The sequence below is a fragment of the Melospiza georgiana genome, chromosome 16, assembly GCF_028018845.1.
Source record: "Melospiza georgiana isolate bMelGeo1 chromosome 16, bMelGeo1.pri, whole genome shotgun sequence".
In the NCBI taxonomy this organism is placed as follows: domain Eukaryota; kingdom Metazoa; phylum Chordata; class Aves; order Passeriformes; family Passerellidae; genus Melospiza; species Melospiza georgiana.
In genome coordinates, this window is record NC_080445.1 from 1,811,596 (window position 1) to 1,838,604 (window position 27,009).

The window sequence follows — 27,009 nt, forward strand, 5'->3', positions numbered from 1 at the left end:
ATATCAGCAACCAGTGACTTTCCCTTAAAATAAATTTTAAAAGGGATGAAATCACCACTGGAGCTACGTCCTAGGGCTGACACAGCACAGCCAAACACGAGGAAGGGATTTCCATGGCAGAGAAGGAGCCACAGCGTGGCTCAAGCACCCAGGATGGGGATTTACCCCTGCTCCAGGGTCTGGGTAACTCCTGATTTGGGGGTGACTTTAATCCCAAATGACATTTTGGGATTGAACCTTTCCAGGCTCCAGAGCTTCCAGCTCCCACCCTGAGAGTCTGACAGAAAACGCCTGGGGATCCTGGAGCCCTGGGGACAAAGCTGCTGTGCTGTGCCCCGGGGTGGGCAGGAGAGTGGGGATGGCCCTCGGGCACAGCCAGGGCACGGCAGGGCCCAAATGATGCCTCAGGTTTTGGCTTTTCTATTTTTCACAATCTCTGCTGCTTTAGTGTGCAGTTCTGAACTTCACATCAGGGGATGCTGAGCTCTCTGCACAGAGCAGGGAGACAAAACAATTCCTGCTCCAGCTGGGGACCAAGGAGAAATGATCCAAATCTCAGCCCAAGAGCACAAACACCGTGGGCTGGAGAGAGAAAAACAAGGATGGGACTGCATAACCTAAAGCTGTAATTGGACAATGAACTCCAATATGTAAATAGACCAAAATTTCTAAAAATGTGAGACCTCATCTATTTTGGGGCCATTTTGGTTCATCTGGGGTGTAGCCCCGGCTGGGCTCTTGTGCTGCCCAAGGTGGATCCATTGAGGAGATCCTTTTAATAAATCCCTGCTTTATTCTTTAACCCTGTCCTGCCTCTGTTCTAGCTCAGCCTTCCCAAACCATCAATCCCATGCAACATCAATCCCAGAGCTGGATTTGCTGCAGCTCCCATTAAAATGTTTGATTCCAAACCACCAAATCTTGACTTTCAAGTGTTCTCCTCCTCTTCCTGGCCACTGCCTGTTTGAAAAGCTGAACGAGCCAGAATAATGTAATTAGGAATGTTATTAGGAATATCAAGCAGCCATGTAAATGAGAATGGAAAATATTTACATTACACGTCGTGATAAAGGGGACAGAAAGTGGGATTTTAAAGCTTAGCAAAGGACAGATGGGAAGAGCCAGAGCTGTCATTATCCCCTCAGCCACCTCCCTGGCACTCCCCTCCATCCCTCTGGGGATTTCTGTCCCTGCAGGCTGTGCCTCCCCCGGCTGAGATACCCAGCACAGCTGGGCCAGCCCAAGTGCACTGACCCTGCCCCACATTTACACCTGGGATTCCTCCTGCTGCCCCCCAACCTGCATTTAATGAGTAAAAAGCTGCTGGCAGGGTCTGCCCTGGTGACAATCTGTGACAAAGGGCTGTGCTGTCACTCTGGCAGACACATCACAGGGATTGTCCCTTCCAAAACATCATCATTCCCTCAGGGGAATTTCCCTGGAGGTTTCTGCCCCTCATCCTTCACGTTTTCCATGGCTCCTTCCCCCAAAGGATCCTTTCACACCTCCTCCCACTCTAAGCCACCACATAAGCACTGATATCAAAGAGAAATTATTTCTGAAGTTTCTAAAAATGTGGAAATAAAGAGAAGAAAGCGCTCCAAAGCTCCATGTTTCTTGTGGCTCCTTCAGGTGCCAAAATCCCCAATTAGATCACCCTGGAGCCTTCTCTCCTCCAGGCTATTCCAAGGACAGGTAATTTTGGGATGCATCCAGGCCCACCCTTCAAAAAGAACAGGAAAACACCAGAGTTGCCATAAAACTTGGAGTCACTCCGAGTCCAGGCACGGGAGCTGAGGTGCAGCAGAGATTTCAGCTGGAATTTGCTTTGAAATCCTGACACTTATCTGCTTGGAGTAACAGCAAATATGTACCTTGGCTCCCTCCAGCTTCCCAGGGATGGCTGGGAGCAGGATGGCTTAACACTGCGGTTTCACCCGGCCTGGGATGGAAAAAGAGCCCATGAGAAAATTATTTCCCTGGCCTTAAAGTAAATAAATGAATCCCATTTCTTGAGGAGTTGCAGGGATGCAGTGAGGGGGTGGCCAGAAATATTTGGCTAGGTAGCACTGCCCTGAAATCAGGAATGGGAACATGAGTCTGGGACACCCCAGGGCTGGGGGAGCTGCTCAGGAAATCGAGGCAGCCCACACAGGGCTCAGCAGGAAGCAGCCTTGTGTGCAAAGATGCCACAAATGACACAAAAACACCAAATATTTCAGCTCCCAGGAAATTCCTGTCAACAAACAAACCTTGGGGACAGCAGCAGAAGTGGCAGCTCCATTCCTGAGCTCGCGGCTCAAGCACTTTGTGCTCTTTCCCTTCAGGTTTTGCACATTTGATCTTGGACTGATTTAACCCCAAATCAGGAGTTCAGATGATGCAGTGAAACTCCTGAAGTCCCTTCCAAACCTGATTTTTAATGATGCTTAGTCATTAATGAGCTCCTGCTCCCATTTAAAGGGAGGAGAGGCAGAGGAATACAGAAATTCTGGTTGCTAAGAGTTCTTCACATGCACAACCTCACTAAACCACACAATTTCTGTTACCACTGAAGTCTAAATTTGTATTTATCTCTCAACTACAACACGTCTTCTCCCTAATTTAAAGACGGCAAGGCAAAAAGAACTGCAGCAATTCCAAAAATCCCAACTCTTCCTTTTGTTGGTCCAGAAATCTGCTCAACCCCAGCTCATTCCCACAAATCATACCAAGGAAATATTTTTGGCCAAAGGGAGTTCAAGAAGAAATCCACAGACAGCTCCATTGATGGAGTTTGTTCCCTGCTCCAGGCAGATCAAGGAGTCTGGACTTAGAGGAAGATCAAACCTGACCTCTGGCTCTCACTTCCACCAGTTCTGATGCATGAAGAGAACACAGAAAATGCAATAAACCTCAAAATAGAGACTTGTGAAGAATCCCAGAGAATTCCAAAAAGGGGCTCTGCCAGCATAAATACAATTAAACAATATTTAACCTTCAGTAGCATCAAGCTGTCAAATAAATATCCCTAAGAAGACAACTTAAAAGAAGGGGGAAAAACAATCCTTCTCCTCCTTCCTGCAGGAAAAAAGGGATAAGAATAGATAAGAACACAGGACAAATGTCCTGGAAAAAAGCCTTAATTTTATTGCTCAAACCAATGGATTTTTAATCCGTGGCCAAAAGAAAATATCAGATAGGAATGGGCAGGAAAACAGAAATTGTTTTTCCATTTTTATTGCAATGCTGTGGCTGCTTCCAGCTGGGATCCTGCAGGGAGATGGAGAAGGTGCTCCAGACCAAAAGTTTTTCCAAACCTCTCACTGATTAATAAAAGACAAAAAAGTCGATCATTTAACCTGACCCAAACTTCTTCTCTGCTCATCAAATATTCCTGATGGAAAGCAACCAAAATCCACAGACTTCCACCCAAACTTCCACACCCCAGATCAATTAAAAGGATGGAGAATATGCCAAGAGTTGGATTCCTTAAAAAGGGTCCAATCTCCCTCTGAGCTCCCCACACAACTCCCAGCTGTCCTGAGGTGTCCAATGCCAAGATCTCAACCCTTTAATTAATAATTCTTCCACAGCAGAACATCCACCAGGATCCATCACCCCCAGGGAAAATGGAGCTTCAAAACTCCATGGCAAGAGCTGGAATCACCCTCACCAATCACTGCCAGAAAATTTTTATGTAGATCAGGGCAGAAGAAGGGCACGGAATGGGAAGGAGCCACAGACAAACCAGAAGTTGGAAGTGACAGTGGATAATGGAAAAGAAAAACTCCAGCAGCTCCTTGGATGCCCTTCGGTTTATTGTGATTATCCAGGGGTTACTCTGCACATCAAGGTTTATTTAACTTCAGGAAAACACAAAAATAAAAATCAAACTTCTCCCCCCAGTGCCAGACCTGAACTTTGGATGGAAGCAAGCCCTGAATGCAGCTCTGCCCAACTCCGATCCTGCCTCCATCAAAAGCCTGGAGACAGCACAGGGAATTCAGACAGCTCCATGCTGAGAGGTGTCAGCCCTGATCCTCTGTTTGCACTGCAGCCTCCCCAGCTGGCCCTTCTCACTAAAAATCAGGAGAAAAACTTCCTATCTCCCACTGCTGAGGTGGGTTCTGCTCTTAGGTGGGTTCTGGGCTCACAGAACTTTCCCTAGAGATTGTTGTTCCCAGGTGAAGCCAAGCAGGTGGGCTGTCCCCTGAGTTTGGGACTCTGTGTCCCTGCAGTGTTTGCCAGAGTGCCAGAACTGCTTGGCATCTCAAGGTCCTTCAGGCACAAAGGTTTAAAACCCAGCAGAATTCCATAAATCAGGTGGAGGCCAGGCTGGACAGGGCTTGGAGCAACCTGGGATAGTGGAGGGTGTCCCTGCCCATGGAACAGGACGAGCTTTGAGGTCCCTTCCAACCCAAATCACTCCACGATTCCATAAAATAAAGCCAATGTCCTCCGCAGCTGCTGCCACACCTGCCAAAAATCCTCTTTAAAATGCTTGTTTGGGTTTGGTTTTTTTAAAAAATAGAGCAAAAGGCTGAAAATAATACCACAACACAACATTTACAGGAGCACTTTGTGGGGTACTGCTGGTCAGCCTTGCTGGGGGACTTTGCTCTGGTTTTCCAGAGGGAAACTCATCCTTTGGAATGAAATGGGAACAACCAGAAGAGGGAGAAGCAACAATCTCCAGGATATTTGTGACCACAGCTGGAGCAGGCTCAGGGCAGCCCCACATCCTTGATTTTCTTTTCCAAATCCCTCTGTGCCACAGAAGAACCCTGCAGGTGACAGTGGCCATGGCACACCTCCCAAATCCCATTCCAGCCCAGGCGGGGCTCAGCTTTTCTGAAGGATGCACAAAATTAGGATTGTATCCTTGGGATCATTTAAATTCCCACTCCCCTGAAGGAATGGGGGAATAAATCACCCCCTTCCAGCCTCATTCCAGCTGGGGAAATCAATGGGATCTCCTCAAACCCCAAAGAAATGGGAGCTGTGTCCACCCTGAGCACTGTCCCCAGGCATTGTCACACCAGCTGAACTCCAGCCCAAAGTGGTGGCAGCAGTTTGGGGCTGGGCAGCACTTCCCTGGCTTATAATCACTTTGGAACAAGTTTTTCTTGTTTAAAAAAATCCCTTTTTTAGCACAAACAGGGAGCAATCAGCCTGAATTGGGATGTCTGGACATCAAATCCTCCTCAAAACGCTGGGAAAAGGCTGCTGTAAGATTTTGATGTTTTTTTAAGAACTGAGCTGGCACTTCCCTGAAGCCCAGGCTTGTTCCTGCTCCTGCACAGAAGGGAACTGGGAGCAGGCAGAAAGCCTGGGGTTTAATGGGAGGCTTAACACAAATCCAGGGAAAGCTCAGGAGAGATAACAGAGAGGCTCCTGCGAGATAAGAACAAGTGCTGGCTTGATAAGGAGTTCAGGAGAGCTCAGGGCCAGGATCAAACTCTGCAGGTGAACCTGAGAACAGGTTCAGTCCTACACACCAAGAGCAATTACAGCTAATTAAACTAATTGCCTTTTTCCTAGTGTGGATTCATGAATGGTTTGGGTTGGAAGGGATCCTAAAGCCCATCCAGTTCCAATCCCAGAACTCTCCACCGTCCCAGGGTGCTCCAGCCTGGCCTTGGACATTTCCAGGGATCCAGGGGCATCCACAGCTTATCTGGGAATTCCATCCCAGCCCCTCCCCACCCTCACAGGGAGGAATTCCTTCCCAATATTCCATCTATCCCTGCCCTCTGCAGTTTAAAACCACTGCCCCCTGTCCTGTCATGATCTGCCCTTACAAAAAGTCTCTCTCCCTCTTTTTTGACCCAGTCCAAAGCCACCCATCAGCTCTGTTCCAACAGCCAAATCCTGAGCTGAAACACCAGACAGGAACAGGAGAGAATTCCCTCAGCCACATCCAACAGCAGACACTTCCCATCTAACTCAGGCCATGTTTTCCCAAATTGTGAGAGACCAGGATCCAACTCCCTGCTTTGAAACAAACATTGGTGACAATTCCAATGAACTTGGCAATGCTTCAGTCTGAGTCTTAATGTCTATCCCTGACAGTCACCCAGGCCTGTTCACCTTTCCTGATGGAAATCATGGAATGCCAGGATCACAAAAGCTGGGAAAGACCTCCAGGATCACCAGGTCCATTTTTGGAGAAAGATCACAAACCCCATAAAAACCAAGGTTGGGAAAGCCCTCCAGGACCATCAGCCTGCGGGAGCCAGCCCTGATCACTGTTTGCACTGGAGCCTCCCCAGCTTGTCTTTCTCACTAAAAATCAGGAGAAACCCTTCCCATCTCCCACTGCTGAGGTGGGTTCTGCTCTTAGGCGAGTTCAGGGTTCACAAAACATTCCCTAGAGCTGGTTGTTTCCAGGTGAAGCCAAGTTGTGGCTTGGTGAGTCCAAGCTGTGCCTGATCCCCACCTTGTCCCCAGCCCAGAGCCCTGAGTGCCACCTCCACGAATTCCTTGGACACCTCCAGGGATGGGAACTCCAAACCTCTCTGAGCAGCCCCTTCCAAAGCCTGACCACTGAATTCTCCCTGAATTTCTCCCAAGCACACAACCCCAAGCCTGCCAAAGGCACTTCTGTTTGTTTCCTTTTCGTTGAGGCCGGGCCAAAAGCCGGTCACAAGAGCAGAGCAGGAACAATCTGCTCAGGGAAAGGCTTTCCCCCTTTCTGCAAGGCCAGCGTTCCCATTCCACCCACTTACATTCCTGGATTAAGGGAAAATAAAATCACATCCGCAGGCCGGCCAGCAGTGACACAGGTCGAGATGCATGGCAAAGGGCTGGAAGAGAATTCCAGGCATGGAGAGCTCTTTGGAGAAGTTCTGCACTCCCTCCAGCACCACCATTTCCATCAGGCCTCGTTAAGGAGTATTTTATCCCTTCAGCTCATTTGCATAATTGCCGCAATCAAAGGCACTACTTTGCAGTAATAACTTTAATGGCAGATTCTTCCTCAAACATTCTTTTTTAAATGCACCGAGGTGAGGGTGGTGCAGCCATGTGCCAGCAGGAATCCAGGCAGGAGGTGACCCTGGGGGAGTGTGGGGTGTGGAGAGGGACCAGTTGTTTTCAGTTTTGGGATTGTTTCTGCTTTATCGTGCTCAAGGTGCATCCCAGAACTGAAATATTTGTCAATTAAACAGCAGACTGGTTGGTACACTGAGAATTTCCTGCTTTTTTTCCCCCATTAATTTTGCTACTATTGTCTTATTAGGAGGGAATGTGGCTTGTTTCCAGGCTAAAACCAGGTTTTGGGAGGGAGAGTCCCAGTCTCAGCCTTTGGTTTGGCTTTATAGAACCCTGGATGGTTGGGCTGGAAGGGACCTTAAAGCCCATCCCATTCCAACCCCTGCCATGGGACACCTTCCACTGGAGGTTTCTCCTGAAAATTTGGAGCTCTGGCCTGTATCCCTCAAATCCGTGGAGATAAGAACATGGAGATAACATCTCCAAAGCTTCAGCAGCCTTGTAAGGTTTATTTTGAAGTCAGGCAAGAACCACTGGCCTAATTTTTAACAAAAAACACAGACTTAGAGAAAACAAGCTGAGATCCAACTGGGAGCTGACAGCAGAAGTCAGCTGGGATTTCCACCCTGCAGCTCCTGTGTCCTCCAGAAAACCCAATTTCACCTCAAACGCCAGCTGCTCCACCAGTGCATCTCCAGCTCCATGGTGCTGGGATGTTCCTCATGGAAAGCTTCTCCAGGACCATGGGAGCATCTTGCCCAAGCAGGCTCCACACCTCCTCCCTGGGCCAACAGCAGATTTGGGGGAATATTTCCCCTGTATAGGGGGAAGTAATGGTGTTTTCCTCACTCTGAGCCTGACATCTTTACTTTTTCCCCTGGAAATATTTCTCAGCCCCACTTTACAGGCCCTGAACCCAAATCTTGTTTCCAGTTCTGCTGGGAACAGCTGGTTAGCACACAAGGGAAAGGGCAGCAGCTCTCCATGGCAAACAGGGAATCTTCTGGGAAGAAATGAGGAATTAAAGAGAGGTTGTGTGGCTTGTGGCCCTGCTGACTCAAGCTCATGCAGCCTGGCTGTAGCAGGTTTCTGATAGCAGATATCAACCACCAGGCTCCCAAACAAGCCTGGCTCAAGCCAAGGCTCCGCTGCCCTTTAATGCAGGCCTAACAACATTAAACCCAAGCCCAGGGTGAGGCTGGGCAGGGAATCAGACAAGGCATAAATTAAAGCAGAGGATATGAATTCCGTGCAGGCTGCAGCACCGGGGTTAACGTGGGTCTGGAAGCAGTTTAGGGAAAACCTGGAGTGGCTAAGGGCCAGCTCTGAGCTGAGCTGCTCTGGCCTAATCGTTTCCTTCAGGCAGGCTACTCCAGCTCACTAATAGGTTTTAATAAAAACTTCCAATTGGGCCAGTAAACCCCTCATTAAGCTGTTTTTAAAGCATGAATTTAAGAGGGCTGGGGGTAAAAGGTCAGGGGGAGTTTTTAATTCAGACCGGCTGGCAAAAGGTGCTGTTGTGATTGAAAACACCAGAGTTCAAGTGTCCAGGGCCACATAAACATCCGACTCTGTCACTAGACCTGCTTAAGTGACAGCTTGAAAAATAGATTTAATAAGACAGAGAGAAAAGTTTCCCACTCTTACAGCAGCAATAGGAACAGCAGATCCCAATATTAGGCAGGAATGGTTGGGAAGCAGCTCCAGCCCTCCCATCCTGGTGTGGGGGGTGAATAAAGAGCAGCCTGTGGCCAGCTGGGGGTGCAGCCATTGCCAGGGGCTCTGAGATCCAGGGTGTCCTGCTGGGAATGCAGCAGAGTTCTCTGGGAATAACATGGAAAAGCCCAAACCCATGTCCTGCTGCCAGGGTCCCCCCACACAACCAGCGCTTGGGGATCCTGTGCTGCCATGTGGAATGCCACAGGATCCCACACTGGAATGGGCTGCAAGGGAGCTTTAGGCTTTCCCACTATCCCAGGTCTGCTCCAGCCTGGCCTCGGACTCTCCCAGGGATGGAGCAGCCACAAAAACCCTTCAAAATAAGGGAATTCACCTGGGCAGCCTCCCCCTCTGCAGAGGGGTCTGCAGCAATCTCCAGCTCAGCCCATTCCCACCAAACTTCAGGACCTGCACCCCTGAAGTTTGACCTCAGTTGTTTCATTTTCCTCTAGTCTTCCTCCATGACCACAGAGCTGCTCTCCAGGCTGGAGCAGCTAAAGGAAAACTTCCCCCCTTCCCTGGGAACACTCGCAGAGCAGCAACATCTCCTCCATCTCACCCAGAACCCCAGCTGTGCACTCCAACATTTAATTTTATGTCAATGCACATCTAAAATTCGAGATCCCTGAAGACCTTTTAAAAGAAAATCCTCCTTGGAACAATTTGCATTGAAGCAAAGAGTGAGGATTTAACAAGTGATGGAGAATTACAAATACTCGGCTCTCAACTTTTTATTCTACTTCTAATCAAAACACACTTCAGCTCAAATTCTGAGCTAATAGATGCAATATCAAATTGGGGGACATTTTGGGTAGGAATTCAGTTATTTGCTCATTCCATGTTTACAGATAATGGGGAAAAAAACCTCCAGAGTTTGTTCTGGGATTGTCTTTTCTCCACACCAAAATTAACAAGGAAGTTTGCTGGGGGAGGGAGGGGGGAAAAAAAAAAAAAGAATTCTGCTTTTAAAATGTGCTTCTAATTCTGGCCTGCAAGGAGAGCAGGAGCCAGGCGCTCTGGAATGATCCCTAAGGAAACATTTGCTTTGGCTCCACACAGGACACTCCGGAGCATCAGGAGTCAAATGGGATCAGCTGCTGCTCCATCCCTTCTGTTTAATGATCCCATTGATAGCCACGAGGGCAGCAGAGCCATTCCTGCCCTTCCTGCCTGCTCCTTGCTGGGAACAGGGATCCAAAACCACTGGGACACTTCAGGATCTCTCTGGACAGTGACCTCATTTTCCCTGGGTTTTCCCTCTACACAGATCCACTACAACTCACTCCATCCTTGCAGCTTTCCTGCTTTTAACTCCCCAGTGCCACCATTTTTTAGCCAAGACAGACTCAGGACCCTCAAAGCCTCTTCTGAATATCTGAGGGTTCCTTAAAACCAGAAGGCAGAGCAGAAAAAAAGAGGAAAAAGAAATCCTGGAAAAGAGCAGCACCTTTTCCAAACGTCTGCTAGAGCAGGGATAATAAATCCCTACATGGAATCCCAGACTTTCACTGGGAAAAAAAGGAGTCCTCAGGGGTATCTCAGGCAGAAGCTTCCTCCTGCTCTAGGAGAGAACCCAGGGAAAACCAGAATCAGCAAAGGTGGCACCACCACAGACCTGCTGAGGCAGTTCTGGTCTCATTCCAAGCCAGGATAACACAGCTCCTGGATTTTCAGGAAGAATAAAGCAGCAATTTCTAATCCCAGCAGCACAGGGGAACCTGGAGAGAGGCAGAGCTGAGCCAGGCTACCAGGACCAGGGAGAACACGAGGGAAAAGCCTTGGAACAGCAAAACTCCAGGAGGAGATTGAAGCTGAGGATGGAGAAGCCAGGAATGCCCTGGAAAAGCAGCCTGGTCCTGCAGCTGTGCTGCAGTGAGGGCAGGCAGCACATCCAGCCATCCATGGATCCATCCATCCATGGATCCATCCATCCATCCATCTCATCCCAAAAACCCAGCCAGGAACAGCCTCTCCAGAACTGTGTCCTTCCAAAAATAAGGAGGAAAAGTGCCCCTGGATCTGTGCCCATCTACAGGAAAGGTCCCAGGTGCCCTCACCACCCCACTAGCTCCAAAGCCAGGTTTACATCACAGTAACAATAAACTCAGCCTAAAGTGGTCCCAGCTCAGCTGATTCCAGGCCTGGCTGATGCTCACTCCAGCATCTCCCTCCCTGAGCAGCTCCTCAGCTTCCAGGGATGAACAGCCCAGCCTGGGGCTCTGCACTCCTGGTTCTCAGCTCCTTCCCTCCAGTGAGGAGGATTTTTAATCCCTTTTCCCCAACCAGGACTAAGAGCAAAGAGTAAAACCTGTGGCAATAACAGTTGATCCCACAGCTTCCAGGCTCTGGAGTTCTTTAAAATTCACAGGGACAGCCTGGAGATTGAATAGAGGCTACCAAAATCCATCCTGAGATGCAGCAAAAAAGAAAAAAACCCTCACTTCCTGGAGGGGGATAGGAAACAGTCAGCACTTACAAAGAACTCTCCAGGAATTTCTTTTTTTTAAAGGATCTTGCTTTGAAGTGGATGCTCCCAAAGAATGAGGCTTCCAGAGCTCAGCAATATTTAATGTACTGCCCCAGCAATGGATGACAATGCTGTTGTTTCAGCTATATTATAACAAAAATATTGTGGTTTTCCTGTATTCTGACAAAAGGAACTGCAGATTTACATCTCCTTCATCTCATTCCGAAGGAGCCCTCATGCCAAAAACGGGGAAGGGAGAGACCCCACTGGGTACAAAGGGCTCCTTGGAGGGGGATCTCCACTTGGGACACAAGGAAAAGCCAAAAAAATATGAAACACCACTTGAAAAACAACACAAACAAACCATTTCTCTACACCCATCAGCAGCACACCCAGAGGATGAGCAGCTCCAGTCCAGTCCTCTGGGTTTGTGCTGTCCTGGATTAAATACCCACATTTAACAGGGAAGAATTATCTGGAATGCTTTATGGAGCAGAATGGAGAATTCTCCATATTCTGGTCTCCACATCAGCATTCCCAGAAACCCTCAGACAGTTCAAGGAGCAACCTGAATTTCAGAACATTCCATGAGGAGACAGCTGCAATGCCCAGAAGGAAAAGGGATTAAACCTCCCTGGAACACACAAATGGAATTTGACCATTCTTGTGCCTCCTTTCTGAATAACCAGATTCAGAAAACAAATCCCATTTCCAGCCATCATCCAGAGTCCTTCTCCACCCACCCATGCCATTCCTGAAGCGAGAAAACACAGCCAAAAAGGCTGATTTAAGGTGTTATTCCATGGCAGCAACACCCAGAAAATCAGTTTTCCTAATATTTCCACAGAGAGGAATGCTTCCAGAAGGATTTGTAATCTTCCATTTAAGAATGGGTTGGAAAACTGCAAAAAAATCCATCTGGGAGAAAAAAAACAAAAACAACCCAGACCTCCAAGAGAGCAATGCCTGCAGCTCAGCCCAGGAAAAAGCCCATGACAGGAATAAGAGGTTCCTGATACCCAAATCACCTTGGAAAGGGAATTTGGGAGCAAGAGATTCCCTCCCAGCAATGTCCTTCATTCCCTTCATCTCAAACATCAACTTGCCATCAACTCCCCTCATCCTCAATTTACAGAATTTTCTCTTTAAGGGCACGTGGGCAGAAAGAAATGCAGTGAAATTTAATCAAAAGCTTAATAAAAAGATAAACTTAATAAAAACCACCCTTAAATTAAAAAACCCACAAAGTTTAAATATGCCAGGCGAAAGAGAAAGAGAAAAAATTTAAACATGCCAGAGGAAGAGCAAGACAAGCTGGAAAAATGAAAAAGCTACATACCCACAATGTATCAACAAAACATTACTGCAGCTTTTGGCCCATTTTTAGTCACTTACCAAAGGAATACCTGCAAAACAAAATGAAGAGAAAGCAAAAGAATTAAAATTGGGGTGGATAAATTCAAGGGAACGATGTCTTGTGTTGGTTTTGTTCCTCACTTCCAATATTTGGAGTTTCAAAACGCTGGCAGGGAGTACAGAAAAGTCCTGAATTGCATAAAATGTACCAAAAATGGGAAAATGCTGCTGCATGGAAATGGAAGAGGAGAAAATTCCTGAATTTTTGGGCTGCTCAGCACTCCAAGGAATTGCTGCCTTTCTTTGGGACACAGAAGGGCTGCTCCTGCTTCTCCCACTGCAATTCCCTTCAGCCTCAGCTGCACCACGGTGATTATCTGTAAAATTATCAATTCTGACTAAAACTGACTTTTAATCCCAAAGCTGAGCAAGTTTTAAGATGCTGTTCTTCAAATTGTGTTTATTTCCAGTATGGCTTCAATCCCACAACAGGAATTTGTATTTATTTATATGTATTTGTATTTATTTGTACTTATTTATTTTTATATATTTGTAACTATTTATATGTATGTGTATTTGTTTATTTCTACATATTTGTAGTTTATTTATATGTATTTGTTTTGGTTTTATATATTTGTATTTATGTTTGTATTTGTATTTATTTATATGTATTTGTAGCATATTAAACTAAACCAAAAAAACTCACCCCAATACTAAGAAACACACCAGGTTTCAAAGATTTTTAGAAGGATTTGCAATGACTGAAAATATGCTGAATAAATTGCATTTTATACTCATCATTGATAGTTTTTTGAACCAATCAACCTCAATATTTTACACCATATTTAACAACAATTTCCTACAGATTTACTGATGTATAAAGAGAAAAAAAAAAGGCAGGATAATTTGTAATTTAATGAATAATAAAAGCAGCTTTTTATGAAGTTATTTGTCATTAAGGGAACCTCACTTTGCTGATCTCCACCAACACCAACTCACAGGAACCATTCTCATTTCTTGGCACAAGCTAAGAACCCCCTGAGGCTCATTTAAAACACCCCCCCCAAATGAGGAATTAATAAAATATTGTATTTTGCTGAGCCACATGAAGTTTTCTGACGTGTGTCTGGTGCTGATTACATCAATCCAGGCTCCCTGCCCCATCATGTGATGACAGGCAAACACTTGTGGATTTATTTCTCTGAAGAAGCCTGCGAGACAAATGCCAAGGAAACCAAACCAAATGGCCCACTCTGAATCCATAAAAGCAGCAGGAATTCTTGCAGGGATTTCTTAGATTTTAATAGGTACAAGCAGGGCAGGTACCCAATTCCCACAGATTTCAGGCTGGGGGTTTAGAATTTAATCACCACTTTTCCTTTTCAAGGTGCCTATAATGAGTTAACAGAAGTATTTATTAAAAATGTGTTTGGTTTTTTTCCCCCACATTTTGGTATTTGAAACATTCCCAACAGATAATGAGGAAAAACATGGATTTGAGATCACAGGCCTGGGGGTAAATTTCACCAGCAGAACTTCTGATCTGCATGTTGTCAAATGCAGAAATTCTGCTGATTCAAAGTATGTTGCACTTGGATTGCATAAATGCCATTAAAAAATGATGTCAGGGCTGTTTTCTGCTGGAAGAGACAACATTTTCAGCCCTGACTTGTCAGGGGAGGAAAGCCCATGTCCCACTTAGCCTGGATCAGCTGGTAATCATAAACATCATTTAATATTTGAGTGAAATTGTTTTCACCACCTCGTCCTGATGATTAATTCTGGCTTCACTGTATTCCTGAAAAGTAAAAACTGAGAGCAAAACCTGCTTTGAACCCCATTATTCCCAAGGAAAGCACTCCCTGCTGTCAGGGGTTTGAGGATACAGCTCTCCAAAACCTTCCAGGGAGCAGGAATTCCCCACCCAACACAAAATTCCACATTTTCCAGAGAACTCCTCTTTTCCTGCATGCAAAGCAGGGGAGATGAGGGGTTTTATTTGCTGGAGGAGGAGCTCACCAGCCAGACTTGCCCCAGAAATTCACATTTCCTTCTCCACTCAGCTGCCCCAGAGCTGCTCAGGTTATTTAATGCAGGGGTTGTTGGGGATAGGGGTTTCTAAACCTGTAAAACATTCCCAAAATAACATTCCAAATAGAGTCCATTAAAAATAAGATAAACTAGGCAGGTTTTACCTTTACATCTATAAACTCTGGTTTACATCTATAAATTCTGGATGTTCTGAGGAAAACCCAGCTGAATTTGTAATAAAAAGAGTAAAACCAGCTCCACCCCAGCAGTGCCAACACCACCAGCTCCTTCCAGCTGAATTCCCACAGGGAGGAGAATTCCCTGCTCATCCCTAAATCTGCAGCTGGCGTTAACAGCTCCCACTGCTGCTCCCCACAGAGAACATCCCCATGGAAAGTGATCCCAGATGGCAACTTGGATATTCCATCACAAATCCCTCTCCTTCCCTGGGCTCCGGAGCTTGGGATGTGGGAAAAGTTATGGGTACAGGCATGTTTTCTATTCCCCACCAGGATTTGGTTCCCAAAAGGTTTCTAGGAGGTCTCCACAAGGTGGGAGCTCCACTGCGAGTTGGGAATGTGGCGTTTTAACTCTGCAGGTCTCCCCTCTGGCAGGGAGGGATGGATCTGCATTCCCATCCCGGGGGATCATCTGCCCTGGAGCAGCCTCAGGTCACAGCAGGCAACCAAATGGAGCTTCCTTCCCAAATTGGAAGGATTTGATATCACAGGCCTGGGGGTAAATTTCACCAGCAGAACTTTTGATCTGCACGTTGTCAAATGCAGAAATTCTGCTGATTCAAAGTATATTGCACTTGGATTGCACAGGGACAGGGAAAGCTGCATGAGCCACCTGCCACAGATCCAGCAGGGTGTTAAAGGGTTAAGCCATGGAAGTACAGAAAATGTGGGAAATGCACCTGTCCCAGGATAGGACTGTGAGAGAACCACCTCAGCCAGAGGCCTGGCAAGGCAGAAATTGAGATTTCCCCTCCCTGTCCAGGCACCCAGCCTGGGATTATTCCACATGGACATTTAGGAGGCTTTTCCTTAAACCTGACCTGGATCTGCCCTCCCAGCACACAAACCAGCAGCTCCTGGTCCTGTCCCCAGGGACACAGGACAGAGAACAGAACCTGGGATGGTTTGGGTCAGAAAGAGCCCAAATCCCACACAGTGCCACCCCTGCCGTGGCAGGGCCATCTCCCACTGTCCCCAAACCCTGTCCAGGGACACCTCCAGGGATGGCTCCACAACCCCTCTGTGCCAGGGTTCCAACCTCTCTGTTCTTTCACACACCTTTGCTCTGTCTCCTTTCCCTCAGCTAATTACTTAAATTAGCTTATTAAATTTTCCCTCAGCTAATCCAACTCAGCTCCTTCAGCTTTTCCCCCTGTGCCAAGGCTGGAGCCTCTGCTGTGCCCACAGCCACCTCCAGAGCAGGGGGACACCCAGACACTGCCACTTCCCTGGCTCTGAGCAGTGGAAAAGCTCATCCACAGCTTCCAAAAGTTACTGAAAGCTCATGGAAAACCACAATATACCAACCAAATTAAAGCTGTAAACACTCAGGATGGAAAACACCCCCTTTTTTTCTTTTTTCCTTGGACCTGGGGATTTACTTCCCCAGCCCAGTTGGGAAACATCCCTGGCAAAATCCATCCAAATGAGATCCAGGATTAGCCTGGTGCACCATTAATTTCAGAATATCATTAACTTAAAAGTGTGGGGGTAAGAAACCTTTTTGACAGCTGGTTTTGGTCCCTGCCAAGCCTTCAGCACTGCACAGCCATGGTGGGGGGAGGAAATCAGCTGGAATGGGAGCAAATGAAACCAGTCTGGTTTCTGGATTCACTTTCTTGTGGTCACAGAGCTCTAAAAGCTGGGATTCTGTGCTCTGTAATTACAACATCCACACTGAAATGGGAGGAATGGGGCTAGCATTAAAAATAAAGCATGAGGAGCAGGAGGAGGTTGGCTCCTCGTGATGGGAAAGGTGTCTGGGTGTTGCAGACATCTTTTCATGAAAATCCTTTCCTTAGGATTTTTTCCTGCTGAGAAGCTGAGAGGCTTCAGGAACAAAGTGTAAACAGATTATCTGCTGCTGTGGAATGCAACAGGTCTATCTGTGATTGGCCCATCTTGGATGTTAATAATTATGGCCAATTACAGCCCAGCTGTCTGAGACACAAACTTTTATTTTTGATTCCTTTCTATTCTTAGCCTTGCCTTCTGATGGGAACTTTTTCTTTTCTATTCTTTTAGTATAGTTTTAATGTAATATATATCATAAAATAATAAATCAAGCCTCCTGAACATGGAGTAAACATTCTCATCTCTTTCTCTCACCTGAACACCCCTGTGAACACGGTCACACCTGAGCAGGACTGGAGCCAAGCAGGGGTGAGGAATGGGATGTCCCACCCTGTGCACCCACCTGGCTCCTCCCAAAACATCACACTGTGATACAAAACACCCATCTGGCAAGGTCAGGTCAGGAGAGCAAACGTGAATGATGAGGCTGAGCACAGCACTCAGCAACTCTGCCCATGCTCCTTCCCAAAGTCACAGATGGCTCCACAGCCTGCACAGCTTGTCAGACTCCAGTGGGGTTTGCTTTGGCCAAATGCTGCCAGAGCCAAGAGCAGGTGGCAGCTCTGGGAATCCCACTGGGAGCTGCACGCTGAGCCCAGGGAGAGGGGAGAAAGGATCAGAGGCCAGGCTGAGCATCCTTGGGCTGGGGTGAGCCCCAGCAGCAGGAGCACTGGACACTGATGGGAAACCCCGGGATCAGCCTGGACACATCCAGGACCCAGAACATGGGAATCACCCCCTGAGCACTGCTGTGATCCTGCTGCTACCAGCAGAAAGGTTCTGCAGGCAAAATCCCGGGAAAACAGGGTGTCAGTAATTGGTTGATTAAAAGAGGAAGGAATCCTTTAACTGCATTTTAAAATAAATGCATGTAAATATAGGCATTTCTACTGCATATAATATATATGCAACATAAATGCATATATATTGCATATGTAATATAATATTTTTATATATAATGAATTTATGCATTATAAATATTGCATAATTGTAATTGCATTAATGGATCTCTGTGGGCCTGGCCTCTGCAGACTGGGACTGCCCAGTGCCACCTGCACCCACCTCACCCAGGACCAGCAACCTCCCACATTCCAGCCACGGATCAGCTCCTGCTGCCCACCCTGAGCAGACCCCACTGGGACCTCTCAAGGGCTGCTCCCACCCCAATCCCAACCCCAACCCAGGGCAAGGAGGGGAAAACCTTCCTCATGCTGGGAGTGGGGGGGAAACATCCAGTAATTCATTTCTGCCATCAGGCACGATTCAATTTCCATCTCTCAGCCCAAATATGGTTCTCATTAGCTTCATTAGCTCCCAGTTGTGCTGCAAGGCAGCGGTGTCACATGGAATTAATCTTTGTTTTCATTAATGTGTCATCCCCAGCGCTCAGGGCTGCTCGCAGCATTCTTTGAAACCGATCCATTCCCTCTCTTCTGGGCGGGGAGGAAGTGCCAAAAAGCAGCTTCCTGGGCAGGAAGGATGACCCCCTGAGATCCTGCAACTCTGGCTTGATGTTTGCAGAGATCATCTTTTCTTGCTGGGGACACAGGGAGGGCAGCTCCCAGCAAAAAGGGATGCGAGGCTGAGATAACAAAGAAATTCCTGAGCTTCCCTGCCAAGGCCTGATTAAGGAATGAGATATTCTGACTTTTCTAGGTGTTGTTTTTGGGGTATTTTGGAGAGCTGGGGAAAAGCCAGGTTGCAAAAGGGGTTCTGTTTACAAGCCTCTAAAAGCCTCCAATTTAGCAAAGGCACCAAGGTGGTTTGGGTAATGAGATTTATCTAAAGATATTTCTTTTTAACACACAAAACTGGACACTGGATTCAGGCACAACAGGAATTTCTGCTTCCACTTCCAACCTGAAGGGAAAGCTGGTCTCAGTTAAGAATTACAGCCCCTCAGTACAAGCTTGCATCACTTCCAGACATGATAAAGCAGGACAGAGACTGATGGGGAGCCCCTGCCAAGGTCACCCTGTCAAGCACAGCTGCCACATCCACTCCTGCCTGTGCACGGATCCCTGGGAACTCCCCACGTGTCCTGATAAAACCCAGGACACCCAGGCTGCCATTCCTTTCTTCACAGCCCCTGATTGTTCAGACACCTTACTGTGAATTTATCCCAGAATTACTCAGTCGTTTCAGAAGAGTCTTAGAGATTCTGGTACAAAAACTGATTTAATTCCTGTTGGAAGCCTCTCCCACAGAGCTTGTCCTGCTCATCCCCACAAACACAATCCCACAGGAGTGACACCCCTTTTTTTTCATAGAAAAAAATCTTCCTGAATTATCCAAAGTGCTTAAAAATCCACTGATTCCTGCTGCCTTGGGCTGCTGGAGCTCCAAGGGGGATTTTTAATTTGCTGCTCAGGACAGGGCTCCCCCAGGATGGGCCGAGGATGGAGCTGGGATAGGGGTGGAATGGGATCATCCTTAAATTCCCTTCCAACCCAAACCACTCCAGGATGATCCCATCCACATTCTCATGCTGTCACCATCCAAGGGTCACAAACAAAAGTGCTTAAAAATGGGAATGTTTTGCAAAATCCGCCCTGATTCACACCCTGGCTGCTTTCCAACCTGGAGTAAGGAACTCAAAGACCTGCCTCCAACCTTTACCAGGCTGGATCACTCTGGACAAAGCACCTAAAGTCTCAGAACCCAAAGGTGGAGAAAATCAGAGGAAAAAGCACTGGAAGAGGTTCATTTCATGGCCACTCAGATGCTCCTGGAGAGGGAAAACACTCCCTGAGCATCTCCTGAGCTCAGGAGCTCAGCCTGACCCAGCCCCTGATTAAATCCTGCATGGTTCAGGTGCTTTTTAATGAGAATAAAACAAACCCTCCACCACACTCCAGCCCTTCCCCTTTCTCTGCTGCAGATGAACTCCTGAGGACACTCAATTAATTGCAATTAAACCACCTGCCCAGAGCCAAGCCTGCCTGACCTGCTGCACACTTGAACTGCCAAAATCTCCTTTAATGTGAAACTTTCAAGCTGCTCTGTTCCAGCAGCTAAAGGTGAAAAACCACCAGGAACTTGGGGGCAGAAACTGAGGCATCTCCTCCACTCTGGGCAATATTTTGGGCTTCAAAGGGCAAATTTCATATTCCTTGAAGGATAAAAAGGAGCTGCCTGGTCCTTCTCTGGCCCCAAATCCCTGCCTGGTCCTTTTCTGACCCCAAATCCCTGCCTGGTCCTTCTCTGGACCCCCCAAATCCCTGCTGCACCACTCTTTTCCACAAGGGAAGACTCCACTAAAAAGAACCTTGCAGCCACCTCATGCTATAACATTTTATTTATTGCCTTGTTTAACTTATTCCCTTGAGCTCCTGTAACTCAACCAGAATCTAGAATGAAAATAAAGGCAACAGGATTTAAAATCCCATAATTCCAGCTATTTTTTTTTCTTTTTTAATCTGTGCTGTCTGACAACGGGCAATGAGCTTTGGGAACACAATAACCCAGGGGAAGGAAGGGTTTGCAGATGCCAGTTGGAAATGCTGGAAGGGAGGAAACAACAGGAGAAGAAACAGGAGATCAGTGGCAGAGTAGCTGAAAAGTTTGTTTCTATAAGAAAATGTAATAGCTCTCTGGAGACACCTTACTGGGGGATAAAAGTGAATTTATCCCAGAATTACTCAGTCATTTTAGAAGTGCATTAGTGATTCTGGTACAAAACTGATTTAATTCCTGCTGGAAGCCTCTCCCACAGAGCTTGTCCTGCTCATCCCCACAAACACAATCCCACACCACAAATGGAGCCTTCCTGGGGTCACCTGCAATGAGAATTTTGATTAAACCAACCAAGCTTTTCCCATATTCCTGTTTAAATGGATGAAAACCCACCATAGGAATATTCAGGAGGAAGTGGGGAGAAAGGCAAAGCTATTTGTGTGGGACCAGTGGAGCTGCACTCTGGACAAGCTGCAAAGTGGATGTTGGGCTACAAGGAATTCCCACAAAAATCTTTTAAAACAGCTTCTACTCGACTCAAACTGACTACCACCACTTTACTCCTATTTTACTACTGCAAAAATGACAGGAATAATCAAGGTTAAAATGAACATAACGATTCAGCACTTCACCCAACAGGTCAGATATTAAATATTCCTCTGCCCTGGCAGATTTTGAACTTCTTGACAGTCTCCTACTTCAAAAGGAAAAAGTTCAAAGTGGCAGATGGGGAAAAAGAAAAAAAATCCAGTATATTAAGGCAGACACACTGAGCTTCTGATGGAAAGTGTGACACCATCACGTGGGTGGCCTTGACCCCAAACACATCCAGGTTCAGTCTGCACAGAGCCACAGCTGGTTTGGGAAACCCAGCATGACAAAACCACCACATTTCAAGGTGGAAAGCTTTCAAGGTGGAAAGCAATCCCCACCCCACACTTCCCAGGCACCAAAATAAATCCATTTCTCTGCAAGGTCTCTTCACTGTGAGAGCCACCAAAGTGCATCTCATTGCAGGCTGCTGAGAGTCAGGCACAACAAACTGGCAAAGCCAAGGGACACAAGCTGGGCCTGGTTCTTGAGATTTTAGGCTGCCCAAACACTCCTTATCCTGCAAACAGCTCAGAGGAGTTTTCTGAGGGGTTTCAGACCCTCAGCTGTGCTGTCCCCAGCTGCCAGGTGGGGCCAGGGCAGGCAGGGAATGTGTCCTGCCCTTCAAAGGCCACACTTTGCTCTTCTGAAGCTTCCCCTGGCTGAGCCCAAGCCAGCTGGGCAGCAGTTGAAAGAGCTGCTCCTTCAGCAGCCCAAAACAAATAGGGACATTTAAAATTAAAATAGACAAAAGGGCGATAAAAGGAATAAATTGTGCCTCTCTGGCCTAGAGAAGAGAGCTCTATTCCTGCTGATCCTGCTGCATCTGCCCTGGAGGGGCTTCCCAGGGAGGCTCAGCAGAGGATCCTGGTGGATGGGGAGCGCCCACAGGGGTGGCTCACAGGAGCCCAGCTTGGCCAGTGGATAGGGACAGCAGGGTTGCACGAAAAAAATCAAAATAATGTTTTTATTTTCAGCCACAAAGGATTTTAAAAATATATTTGGGCCACAGGAGGAATTTCCTGCTCATTTCAGAGACCTCTCTGCTGGGCTGCCTCATCACTCCAGCCAGGAATGCCTGGCATTGCCCTCCCCATTTCAGGAGAGCTGGGCTCCCCTTCAGGTGCTCTGGAGAAGCAACATAACCCATCAAAACCTCTCAGCCTGCCCCAAACTGGGAGCAAGACAATCACTGCCCCATCTAACCCCACCTAGAAACCATTGTGAGGAGGAAATATAAAGTCAGCCTTGGTTTTAGGGCCAGCCTTGGTTTTAGGGCCAATACTGCAGATTTTGGGTACTCTGAGCCCCTCCCTTTGCAGCACCACAACTCCTGAAGGACAGGGAGCATTGAGTGAGCCCTGCTTTGCTCTTTCCTTTTGTTTCCCTGCACTGGAAGCAGTCAGCACCCCTCTGTCCTGAGAGTTCCATGCCACACTGGAATAACCTGGGTTATTCCAGAGGATCTGATGGAAAATGAGCTGGAGTCTTCTCCCTCAGCTCTTCCACCTCATTTCCTGATTAATACTGAAATTAAGAGGAAAAGCAGCTGAGGGAACACCTCTAATCCCCCCTTTCTCTTACCCCTTTCCCCTTGGTGAGTTTTTGTTGTACACCAGGCTAAATTTCAACCCCCAAATCTGAAGGAGCAAAGGAGGGGAAAAAATAAATCCAGCCTTATCTCAGGTATCAGGAGTCAATTCCTTTCAAGCACAACAGGCTCCAGGGGCATTCCTGCCAGGATCATTGTCCTGGAGCTGGGAGGGGACCCCAGCACTCATCCCTGAGCTTCCCCTGCTCAGGAACTGGGGTTTGGGTAAGGGCTCCTCTCTGTACCCCCCACCCTTTGCCTCTTCCTTTAAAAAGTGCCAAAAGAGCCATCCAGAGCTCACCAGGCACAACTGGAATTATTTTGGGAAGACTTCAGGAGTTCTGCAGGATGTTAGAGGAGCCAGGACCCCCCATGCCAGGAAAAGTGGGAGCAGAGGAGCAGCACAGCACTCACTGCCCCAAAACATGGAAAAAACCCACATTGCAGGTGGGGTTTTAAAAATAATAAAACTACAAGAGCTCTCGAGCACAGGGAGCACTCCAGAGAGCTGTGGGCACTAATGAAGAGAGCCTGTCTTAATTATCCCACTGCTCCAGGAATTAACAGATCAAACCTCCAGCCCTGCAGTCACTGCAGCTCCAGAGCTGAGCCTCAAAACCTTGGCAGCTTCAGGGGGAGGTTTTTGGGATTTTTCCCTTCTCCCCTCCAAACAGAAACACAAAGAGGAGGAAGTCAAGGATCACAGCCAGGGGCTCCTGTACCCCTGGAAGCCAGAGCAGGAGGATGCTTGAATTCCTGCCCTTCCACATTAAAACATCCAGAAAACAGAGAAGAAATCCTGGAATAATTTGGGAACAGGCAATGGAAAACCATCCACTGAGTTATTTGTGCAGCTCTGTGGCTTGGTGTCCCAGCTTTAGGTAGGTGCTGAGTTAAGAGCTCAGAGAATGGAGCTTTTCAGAGGCTGCTCTCCTTCACCCACTGACATTCCAGCTGCAGTAGGATGGGAATGAATGGGGCAGCACATGCAAGCCCTTAAAATCAAACCCACTGAGCCCATCTGGGGAAAAGGTGCCCTGCTGTGAAGCCAGAACATTTGGGAAGAATCTCCCTGGGCACCTCCTGATGGCAGAAGCTTTTCCCTCCCCATGAGCTCAGCTGCAAGCAGAGGCATCTCAGGGGCTGACCTGATGAGATTTGGTGTTTTCATCCTCTTTCAAACAATGCATTTGGGACCTGAACAACAGCAAGAACCAGCCAAACCCTTTATTTCAGCAGCACAGCCTCCCCTGCAGGAGTCAGGGTGTCTCCTTTTCCCCCCACAAACTTTCTGTGCTTGGTGTGAAACACAGATTGCAGCTCTCTCCTGGACAGAGCTGAAAACTGAGAAACCCTAAAAAACCCTAAAAGCAATGATTGAGGGAATTGCCTTCAACAACCATGAGGGGAAGCACTGCACAGCTGGGACAACGGTGTGGAATGTCAGGGAATTATGGAAGGCCATGGAATTATGGAACAAAGATCATCAAATCCCACCCTGCACCAATGAGCAAAGGAGAACTCAGGGCAGATATCCCAGCTAAGACATTCCATAAATCATTTGTGCCCATAAATCATTCCTGCCAGGTGCTGTCCTTATCTCACATTCCTACAGGGATAATCTGATGAGAAGCAATCTCAAATTAGACTGGAAACCCAAACTGCACCAGGAAAAATCAACGTGTACCACAAAGAGCACGAGGGAAAAGCAGAGCAGAGGGACTGAGGACCCACCAGATCTGTCCAACGTTGACCAGGGAGAGGTAGAGGAGCCACAGCAGGAACATGAGGACCATGTTGGCACAGCCAGTCAGCAGCACAAAGGCTGCCCCTGCCAGGCCAGCCAGGGCCAGGCAGTCCAGGGTGCTGTCCATGGCAGACCAGTCCAGGAACCAGATGAGAGTGGGGGCATAGCTCAGGGCATCCAGGCCAACCTTGCCCTTGAAGTATTTCTTGACATCCTGCAGGTAGAGCTTGCAGGGGAGCAGCCCCTTCTCCCCTATCAGCTGCTTGTTCTGGTGAAAGGCCACCAGGAAGGCCACAACTGCAGGGGAAAAAGAGAGGGAAAAACTGTGTGAGGAATCACCCAGGATGAGGGAGAGGACTGGAACCCAAAATTAGGGAAGTCATTCTTGGAAGGAATTTATTCCCAAGTCCTTTCTCCATTAAAACCCAACACAGTCACTACAGGGCCCAACAAAAGGTGCCCTGGGTTGCACCTGGAGGACCTTTAAAGGTCCTTTCCAACCCAAACCATCCCAGGATTCTGTGGTTTCTATGAACCACAGTGCAGCAGGCAAAGGAATTCTGTAAATCCTGACTTGGCTTTGGAGGAGAACAGATCTCCACCTTTATTTAACATTACGTGGGCATCTACCCAGTACCAGAATATTTTCCTTGTATTGAAAACACTTCATAGATCAAAATATTGTTAATTAGATAGCTTAAACTCATCTACACCAATAATGAGTTGTTCATAGAACCCAGGATGGTTTGGGCTGGAAGGGACCTTGGAGATCCTCTCATGCCACCCCTGCCATGGGCAGGGACACTTCCACTGTCCCAGGCTGCTCCAGCCTGGCCCTGGGCACTGCCAGGGATCCAAGGGCAGCCACAGCTGTGCCAGGGCCTGCCCACCCTGCCAGGGAACAATTCCCAATTCCCAATGTCCCATCCATCCCTGCCCTCTGGCAGTGGGAGCCATTCCCTGGGTCCTGTCCCTCCATCCCTTGTCCCCAGTCCCTCTCCAGCTCTCCTGGAGCCCTTTAAGCTCTGGAAAGGGCTCTGGGCTCTCCCTGGAGCCCTCCCTTCACCAGGTGAGCACCCCCAGCTCTGCCAGCCTGCCTCCAGCTCTGGAATTGCTCCAATTCCTTCCCATGCTGAGGACCCCAGAGCTGCTCAGAGCACCCTCAATTCTTTGAGCTCACAGCTCACCACCACAACTGCCCAGAACAGCAGCTCTGACTCTCTGCACCCTCTCACACCCTGGAAGGTTGGAAATCCAAAATTTTACCATTTTCCCACCCCTTAAATTCCCCCTTTTCCATGTCCTTGCAGCTGTCCCATTTATAGTGTTGCTGCTGGACACTCTTAGGCCAGCCAGCTGCTTTTTTTAACAGCACATCAGCAATTTAATTACAGCTCATAGACCTAGCATTTGATGTCCTACAGAGAAAGTTGGGCAGTTTTTAGGCATTATCTCATATTTTAGGCATCTCCTGCAGTTACCAATTTGCAGTTTGTAACTCCAGTAATCTCCATGTCTCAGGGAAAAAAAAAAATAAAAAATGAGGAAGGCCAACATTTCCTGATTAGGCAGCATCCACTAATTTACCCATCCTTCAAACATTACCCAAACACCAGCCACGTCATGGGCAGCAGCACCAGAGCTCCTGGAAAAAGCCAATTTGTTCCCCTCCCCAATCTTCCTTGGTTAATGATCAAATCTGTTTCCTTCCTTATCTCAATGCTGGCATTCTGCAAACAACAACCCTGGTGTTCATCTGGTGTCTCTCACTGGGAGCACTGGGGGAGAGGCTGTGTGAAATCAGAGCCCAAATTCCCATTTCTTTGAAGTCTGAAGCAGCAACCCAAAGTCTGCAGCCCCAGGGAATCCGACTGAAAGTCCCATTCCCCAGACAAAGGTCTCCAGTGGGTTCCACTTAATCCACTTAACGCTCCCCCAGCTCTCTGCACACAGCCATGGGTTTTATTCTCATTTAAAAACCACTAAAAGTCATCAGCAGCACACAGCAGAGGTCACTGGGAGGGTTCCCTTTGATTCCACAAGATCCTGAACCCCAGGGATGGCACAATAAAGTTGGGAGCTAATGGGTTGTGTCTCTTCCCATCCATCTTTTCTACACAGTGAATGATTTTACAAATAAAAGACATTTTTCTTCAGTTATTTTCCTCAATTATGGATAGGGAGAGACATGAGAAAAGCCGATTCAAACACTACAGGATCAGTTCTGGGACACAAATTAAGTGTTTTCTATTTTACCCATATTTTTCCACCAACACTCAGCACAGCACAACTGTGTAATCAGAAAGCCTGACATGAAACCAGCAGAAATAAAATAATTCTTCTGAGCTTTAGATAGCTTAATATCTTCATTTTTGGCTTTAAAAAAGCCAGCTGAAAGCCAGTTCTGCCTTAAAACCCCGTGGCTTGATTTCCCATGATTAACACTGCAATTTGCTGCACAGTTTTCCAAAAGTGCTAATCAAATTCACCTCTAAATGCTCCAGAATTGCTGCCCCAACCCATAAATGCTGAGCAGGTTTTTGCCTAAAAAAAGTCCAAATTAGACCCCTGTGCTGTGCACGAGACAAACAAGGAAAGGGTAAATTAGGAAAAACAAACAGCAGCAATTCCAGCACAGTGCACACTGGATGGACAGAACCCTGCTGACAGTGAAAGATGGGTTGGAGTTGCCATGAAATGCACATTTCGGATGGCCCAGCTCAGGCTCCAAAGGGATTTTCCCACTTCCCACTGCTGGGATTTCCACCCACAATGAAAACCACGCAGCCCCAGCCCTGATTTTGGGAGGATTCACGTGCCCCCAAGCAAACCCCACGGTTCCAGCTGTGTCTGATCCATCACCTGCCAGGTGATGCTCGCACTCCCAGAGCTCCGTCCCGGGTCCAGCTCCCTCTCCTGGACAGTCCCCATGCTCACTCTGGGATCGCTCAGGCTCCCTCTCCACCCATCCCCAGCGTCTTTG

The 27,009-nt window shown here is 47.6% G+C and overlaps 1 protein-coding gene across 3 annotated transcripts in view; it reads right to left on the minus strand.

Moving 5' to 3' along the window:
• The window catches only part of LMF1 (lipase maturation factor 1), a 137,020-nt gene that overhangs the window by 103,827 nt on the left and 6,184 nt on the right, over positions 1-27,009 (minus strand). The window contains exons 2-3 of one of the 3 annotated variants that reach the window (XM_058035552.1): positions 24,014-24,323; positions 12,557-12,567 (exon numbers count right to left, since the gene is read on the minus strand). In XM_058035552.1, the coding sequence (XP_057891535.1) occupies positions 12,557-12,567; positions 24,014-24,323 (321 nt within the window). The other 2 variants (XM_058035554.1, XM_058035553.1) reach the window with 2 other exon arrangements.